This window comes from Monodelphis domestica, chromosome 6 (genome assembly GCF_027887165.1).
Source record: "Monodelphis domestica isolate mMonDom1 chromosome 6, mMonDom1.pri, whole genome shotgun sequence".
Taxonomy (NCBI): domain Eukaryota; kingdom Metazoa; phylum Chordata; class Mammalia; order Didelphimorphia; family Didelphidae; genus Monodelphis; species Monodelphis domestica.
The window spans coordinates 100,910,434-100,918,645 of NC_077232.1; the positions used below are offsets into that span (position 1 = coordinate 100,910,434).

Consider the following 8,212-nt stretch of genomic DNA (forward strand, 5'->3'; position numbering starts at 1 on the left):
ATATACATATGGGAATTAAATGTTTATCTTATGGAATCTTTATGTGTTGCTAGCTCCCCACCCCCCCTTTTTTTTAACCTTCCATCTTAGAATCAATACTATGTATTGGTGCTAAGGCAGAAGAGCAGTAAGGGCTAGGCAATGGGGGTTAAATGACTTGCCCGGGGTCACACAGCTAGGAAGTGTCTGAGGCCAGATTTGAACCTAGGATCTCCTGTTTCTAGGCCTGGCTTTCAAACCCTTGAGCCACCCAGCTGTCCCCACTGACTCTATAAATTTTGCTTTTTAGAAGCAAGTTATTTCTTTGCTAAGGAATTTGGTTAAATTTAATATTTTGGAATATGATCACATAAGTTGATGTCAATCTAATGCTCTTTTTGAAGAATGTTTAAAACATTTCAGATAAATCGTATTAATTATCTTCTCAATTACAGGAAGTAAAAGATAGAACATGTTTGAGGGCCTTAGAGAAAATCAAGATTCAGCTGAACAAAGGAAGTCATGAACATGCTGACCAGTTTGCAGGAGCAAAGGACCCCAATACTGCTACCAGGGCCATTAATCAGAACGAGGAAGGTAATAATATATTAACATAAAATAATAATTTTTGCATAAATTCTTTTGTCCTCTAAGATGTGGCTTTAGAAGGAAACAGAAATATTATTCTAATCTGCTGATATAAATGGTGTTTTAAAGAATGTCACAAAATGGAGGCAGCTGTCTGGCTCAGTGGACTGAGAGCCAGGCCTAGATATGGGAGGTCCTGCATTCAAATCTGGCCTCAGACACTTCCTAGCTGTGTGACTCTGGGCAAGTCACCTAACTCCCATTGCCTAGCCCTTACCACTCCTCTGCCTTGGAACCAATACAGTTTTGATTCTAATATGGAAGGTAAGGGTCAAAAAAAAAGAAGGTCCCAAAATCATAGAACTAGAAAGAACTTTTAAGGTGACCTGGTACAGCTCCCTCATTTTATGAAAGAAGATACTGTGACCCAGGTAGGATAATAATGGTTTACCTATGGTTCCTGTGTGTATATATGGAGGTGCCATTAGCTGTTCTGAGCAGAAACAAGAAACCTGGGCCCCTGAGGGGAGCATTCTTGTTTCTCTTGTGCTACCTCTTTAATGTTTTTAAGTTTTGATTCTAAGTTTTCAGTGCATTTTCTTTACTTTAAAATTCACTGCCATATTAATTAGTTTTCTCCTTGGAGGAAAAAGGGATATTTTATGAAGATTTTATTTTGACCCTTTTTCATGCTTGGAAAATAGAGATTGTTGATTCTTCAAGCTTTCTTTGCTTCATACCTTTCTGCACTAGCTAGAGACACTAGAGGGAGACTTCTGGGGATGACCCCTGGTGGTACAAAGAGCCAGATCCCTTTATCTTTGTCACAACTCACTCAAAGACCCAGTTCAGTTTGGGATGCTACGGTTTCAGAAAAATGTGGCAAGGCCAGAGCGTAGCCAGAGCTCTAAGGGCGACCAGGATGGTAAAAATCATCATGTGGGATCATTTGAAAGAACCAGTGGTGTTAGCTTGAAGAAAAGGCTCAGAGTGAGTGTGAAAATTGTCTTCAAGTATGTGAAGGGCCATCACATGGAGCTGGGACTAGTCTTATTTTTTGCCCCGGAAGTCAGAGCTGTGAGAGCATTGGTTGGAAATTGTAAAGAAGCCAATTTAGATTTGATTTCAAGAAAAGCTTCCTAACAATTAGAACTGTGCAAAAGCAGGATGGTCTGCCCAGACAAGAGGTTCCCCCTTTGCAGGTCTTCAAGTAGAGGCTGGACATGTTCTGTCAGGGATTCCTTTCCCTACAGCTTAGACAAGGCAATCTATGACATCACTCTCCACAGTTAGTTCTGTTCATGTGTGTTTCCCACCTAGCAACATCCTGAGGCACCCCCCCCCCCCTCCCCGGCAATTGCCAAGTCCTGTCAGGCTGTGCTATTTCTCACCTTCTCCTGTTGATTCACACAACTCTTAACTCTGGGAGACTGAGACCTTGCTTAGATTAATACAGCAGCTTCTCTACCTCCAGCCCATGGCCCCCATAGTTGCCAGAGCAGGTTTATCCCTGTAACTGCTCAGGAATTTCCATTGTTTATATTATCTGATCAAATACAAATGCTGTTTTGCCTTTAGGAGCATATACAACCTGGATTCCAGTTACCATTTCTAGCTTTCACTTCTAATGGTTCCAATGACCAATGATGCTGAACATTTTAGATACCAAGTGCCCAAACTACACCACCCACCACCCCTCCATCTCTTACCCCAGACAGGGGAGGAAGGAAGCACTCCCATTGGCTGCTGGAAAGAGGGGCTGGGCATGTGAGAAATGTCCTCAGGTGTATGGAGAGGGGGGAGGGGAGTGGCATACAGTGGCACAGGTGCCATAGGTTTGCCAACACAGCTCTAGCCCAAGATCATTTCTTGCTAATTTTCCATCTCCATACCTTTTCCCTACTTATCTTATGCTTAGAATATACTCCATCCTCACCTCTACCTCATAGGATCCCTGGTTATTTTCAGTGTCCAAGAATCATCTTTTGCATATGGCCTTTTCCTGTCTTTCTCTATACCACCTCCTCCCACTCCCAGATGCTATTGCCTACCCCTCCCCCCATTACATTCTATTTATTTTTATGTGCTATATACATATATGGTTTGCACAATTAAATGTAAATTCCTTGAGGGCAGAGACTGTTTCATTTTTTCCCCCTTTGTATTCTATAGCATTTAGCATGCTATGTGGCACTCTGATTTTTTATGAAATACTATCAGACAACACAGAATGCATTTTTATAAGATAGTGGATATTCTATCAATTTTTAGATGTTTCAGACAAGGTCTAGAATGATAAAATTGAAGGAATAAAAAATCCTTTTTGATAAACTTTTTAGTATAAATTTTGGTTTTTGTATCATTTTTAGTTTAGCAGGATGATTTTTAAAATAAGGCCAAGTATTTTAGAAGAATAAGTATTTTAGAAAAAAATTTGATTTATCTTTTGTATTTCTTTTAACAGAAAAGAATAAAGAAATGTTTCAGACTCCTTTTATAACCAAAAATAAAGCTGTTGGGACACTTAAAACCACTGTATCCAAAACTAATAAAGGTATTGTTCAGATTAATTCTTCTCACTGTATGCTTCAAAATAAAACAGTTGTTTTCAGTTATAAGCTATATAATAAATATAATGTCATTTAATTTTATATTTATTTTGAAATGTTGCAAAATTTCAAAATTTACTTTCTGGTTAGGAATAATAATTATAAAACATCTCTGAGATAACTCCATTTTTTTTTATCACTCTAGTAGTCAGTATCAGTTTTTCTTACTCCTAAAATCATATAAGGTAAAAATACCATTTATTTTATCCTTTGCTCCTTTCTAGGAATGAGTAAAAAAATTATACATTGTCAAAAATTTCATGGATATTTCCTAATTTTTGAGAGATGCCAGCGAGTGGAATTCTTGATTATGATTTAAAAAACAACTTTAATCTATAGTTAGCAATGAAGTGGGGTTCTGTGTTTGTGCATTGAAATAACTTTCTTTCTGTCATGCACAATATGACTGCTTACATGCTGGTGAGCTTGTGCCATAAGAACCCTCAAAAGCTTTAAAGAATTGTGAATTCAATCCTGTCCCATGTTTTCCTATAGTGGCAGCTTAAATACTATTCCTTTTACTGAGGTTTGCGTGGCTTCACAAGTATGATGGGTACCTATTGTTTGCCTTCTCGATGAGTTGGGTTGGGGCTGCAAAGAGAGAGAATTTAGAATTGAAAATTTAAGAAACAAAACAAAACAGATACTTTTACAGGTATATGGATTTGCACCTTACTGCCAGGGGGAATTCTGAATACCTCTCATTCCTTCCAATCACTATTGATCCATGTTTAGGTATATAATCTGATAGATGTCTCATCCTTGCCTACCAACAGTAATAGACTCTTGAGGATTGGAAGGGTGGTTATACTTGAGGATCCCCAGGCTTTCAGTTCTTCTCTCTTTCTCAGACATTAAGCTCTTTCGCTGTGTAGGGCATTGTGTCAGATGCTTGCAGAGATGCAAGGTTTATGTATTATCTAGGACAGCATCTCACTATCACAAGTTTTTTAGTGGGGTGGGAATAAGGCATAAACATAATACAGATATTATTTGATGTGTTCTAGAGGTGCCAGGTAAAGTACTATGTAAGATCTGAGCAGGGGAAGGTTGTTACTGGGACCAGAGGGATCCAGGAAAGCTTTATGGAGGAGGCCCCATTTGGGTTGAATTTTACAGGAATTGGTAGGAATTTAATAGAGGAGGAAGGATACTCTGGGTATAGAGAACAGTATGAACAAACAAAACAGCAGGAGTCAGGAAAGCAAAATGGACTCAAAGGGAGAAAGCCCAGTTTGGCAGGAGGGAGGGGCATCAAATTGAGCTTGAAATTTTGGGTCTGAAGAGTGCATCATACTGGGAAAGTCAACTACCATTGACTCTTCTTCCAGGACGGAGAAAAGGCACAGCCACTTCAAGGTCTGTGAACAGAAGACATCAAAATGTTGAGACTAATTCCGAAAGGTATTTATGGGACAGACTTCTTCTCTTGGGCTATCTTTCTGTTCTGCTGCTAATAGCTTTGGACCAAACGTAATTCTTCCTTGACTCTACATATGACAGATTTCACTTAGTAGACTAATTAGAAATAACTGCCAGTACCCAGCAGAGATGAGAGGGAGCATGGTATAGGTAGCAGAGCACTGCGCTTGGAGTCCAGAAAACCTGGTTCAAGTCCTACTGCCAACATTTGCTGTCTCCATTGAATGACCATGGAAAAATGTTGTGAGGCACAAATGAGATATTTGCAAATTGCTTTACAAACTTCAAAGTGCTGTAAAAATATTATTAAACCTCCTGTGTTCAAGTTCAGTGAACTCTGTATACCTCTTCTTCCCCCATCTATCTTCAAGGTAACTTCTGAGGCTCTTGACCTTGAGGTAACAGCATTTTATATCAGGTTCTATGCTGAACTCTTGTTCTCTGGTTTGATATTTTTAACACCTACCTTGATCTAGCTATATATTCCAAAATTCAATAGTCAATAGAAACTACAAACTCACTTTTCCTGAGTTTGAGATTGTCTTTATATTATGTCTAATTCTCACTTATGTAGCTCTTTAAGGATTGCAGATAGTTTTGTATACATTATCTCATTTGAGTCTCAAATTATTCTGTGAAGTATGTACTACAACTCTGTTAATTTTCCAGATGAAGAAAAAGGCAGAATAACTGAAAAAGAGACTGAGTCCTTGTAAAAAGACTAGCTCATCATTTCAGCTACAGATTATAGTAGGAATGGTCAGTCCTGCTGACATCTGTTTGTGCTTTCTGAAAATCATTTTCCTGTGAGTGTTGGCTAAGTTCAAATGAAAGAGGGCCTTTTTCAGGACCTGAGAATTAGAATATTGTACAATATAGGAGATAACCGTTAACTAGCACTTCTAATACTCCTTCCAGAAGAATGTGAATTGATCTTTTGAATAATTGTTAGCAACTTTATTTCTTTACAAATGTTAAAACTAATATTGGTTTGAGACTTTTGGAAGTAAAGTGATATCCATTTCCCTATTGACATAAAAGCGGCATTTAGCTATTTGCAACAACCCATCTGAATTTGTTTTTCCGTATAGTGATCTGTTAGGTAATGAGAAATTAGAGGTAGCATGGGTATTATCTTACTAGTATTCTAGAGGCTTTAGTCAGTCATCTGGCTAAGTTAATTGCATTTAATTGAGATCAAGCATAGAGATCAAGCATTGCTTTGTAACAGTAAGCAGTAGAGAAATTGTAAATATGAATGAAATGTTTTATATTTTATAATTATATTGCTGAATTTAATATTTTTTAGTGACCAGGAAGTACCAGAACCAGTTACAGAGATGAAAATGAGACTCCCCAGACGAGCTAAAACAGCAGCTTTGGAAAAGACAAAACTCAATCTCATACCTCTTCTTGGTGAAGAAGACAACTAAGCAATGAGACCTAGTAAAGTTGAATTTTAAAAATAGTATCAGTATTCTTTTAATTTTTCACTTTTTTCCCCTACTTTAATGGCTTCTACATTTTGGGGCAGAAAAATGATTTAATTGGTTTTATACTTGTATTAATAAAAAATATTACTTTCATTTCTAGCCTATAAACAAATGTTCATTATTTTAATTCTTTAGTACGTTCTATACCAACTTCTTTCATAGTCCTATATCCATTTTTTTGCCTTAACTCCTTCCTTTTTCTAGATACTGCTTTCTTCCTAGACATTGTTCTGTTAATTATGTCTGTCAAAAGTTTTAAATAAAAAAATCTAACTGCTATTGTCCAAGTTAATTACTGACAGTTTTCTCATTTATAAAATTCAAGTAATTTCATTTTCTATTGTCGGCGTAACTTATTTTCTCAATAATTGACTCAAACTTCAAACCAGAAAAAAAGGATAACTGTATACCATGGAAAGAAATGTGCACCATGTACAGTTTTTGTCTTGAGGTAGGATTATGAGTCATTTAACTTCTATCAATCAGCCTGATAGTCTCCTTTGCAAGGATAATTTTAGCTTTGTGACTTAAATCTAAATAATTGGTCGCCAGGGATGATTCCCAAATAATAAAATACCCAAGTCAGCTGGGAATTATGGAGATTTTAATGAATATAGAGAGAAGGAATTAAGGAAAAGAGAGAGAGAGAGAATTAATTTAAACTGCTCTGGCTCAGGCTGAGCCAGGCAGTGGTTAAAGGCCTTGGCCAAAGTGGCCTTCCCAAGTATAAAGGAAAGGGAGTCAGTCTTATCACTCATCATGAGACCGTCTCCAAGGAAGCTCCAGTCCTCCACTGAACTCAGTCTCCTGAACTGAGTTCAGAATTTTCCTGAACTGACTTTTAGCCTCCTTTTAAAGAGAATTTTCTCTTATGTCACCTCCCCTAAATTTTCACGTCTACCAATCACAGTAGAAGCTTTTTTCCAGGACTGCCCATTCTTAGTTCTCACCACTCTAGTTCTCACCTTTTCTGGTTAGATTATATCTTCTGAGATACTTCACACTTCTTTGTTAAGCTTACCTTTTGTGAATTACTTGACCTTTTTGTGATTAATTTAACCTTTATAGGTACTTAACACCCTTTTGTATTAGATCTAAAAATAGACTTAGCTTAAAGTTCTAGCTTCACTATAAGGTATGAATTAATAAGCACCTTTATTCAATCAGGAGTTTACCACTTTCGTGTTAGACCAAGTATCTCCATTGTTACAATAAGGAAATAGCTAAATCAAGTCTTCTGAAGTACAGTCTGAGTAGTTTTTAAGATTCACACCTTGCCTTTAAGAAGTGGATAGAAACTCTGTTTTAGAGCAAAAATAACACTGTGCCCACTAAATGAGAGGAAGAATTTTTGTAAATTTGTAAATTATGAAATCTTAGAAAATAGGAAGGCACGACCACTCAAGAATAAGGGCAGTAGCCCCTCAGAACCAGTTTTCTCCATTTCCTTCTCTTTTGATCATTAGCAGCATGAAGTTATTGAACTATGGTCTGAGAAAATAAGCCTGTGAAATTGGGAGTGTCTTTAGTTATTCCTTTGGGTTATAATTGTTTATATTGTTTTATATTTTGTTATAAAACTGTTTTTAGTTTTTAGTTATCTCTTAGGTGATAATTGTTGCTTCAATATTTTCCTGCACGTAGAAGATGGTGAAATAAGATCTGCATGTTGTAATATTGACTATAACTATGGGTGCGTGGATTTAGAGTTGGGCTGGGAAGGGTCACAGGCTGCCTTCCAATGTAGGCTGCCAGGTGTAGTGCTCTGCCTTTCTTCAGAACTGCTGCCTTCTGAGATGCCAACATGGGGAGAAAACCAGTATCACAAGCAAAAGAGAAAGCAATGAAATTGTATTAATTACTGTGAATTTCAAAACTACTCAACCCTGTTCAAACCATTCTTTAGAGGATGGGATTTGGCTATTTCCTGATCAATAACAATAGAGATACTTGGAATGACAGAATCAGGTCTTGGAAACTACAATCTCCACCCTACTCAGGGTAACAGGATTTAGGAAGGGCTGCAGCAAAGCTCAAGATTTAATTTAATTATTTGAGAATATGGCCTTCAACAGACATGTGCAAAGGGGACAGCTCTCTGGGCGGTCCTGGGTGAAGCTA

At 37.4% G+C, this 8,212-nt stretch overlaps 1 protein-coding gene across 1 annotated transcript in view; it reads left to right on the plus strand.

Annotated features, from left to right (window-relative positions):
* Positions 1-6,383, plus strand: part of NCAPG (non-SMC condensin I complex subunit G) — an 87,596-nt gene extending 81,213 nt beyond the window's left edge. The window contains exons 18-21 of the mRNA XM_056802450.1: positions 435-576; positions 3,032-3,121; positions 4,508-4,580; positions 5,908-6,383. Coding sequence (XP_056658428.1) covers positions 435-576; positions 3,032-3,121; positions 4,508-4,580; positions 5,908-6,031 — 429 coding nt within the window. The 3' untranslated portion in view covers positions 6,032-6,383. The remainder of the gene's footprint in view (positions 1-434; positions 577-3,031; positions 3,122-4,507; positions 4,581-5,907) is intronic.
* The last annotated feature ends 1,829 nt before the right edge of the window (positions 6,384-8,212 follow it).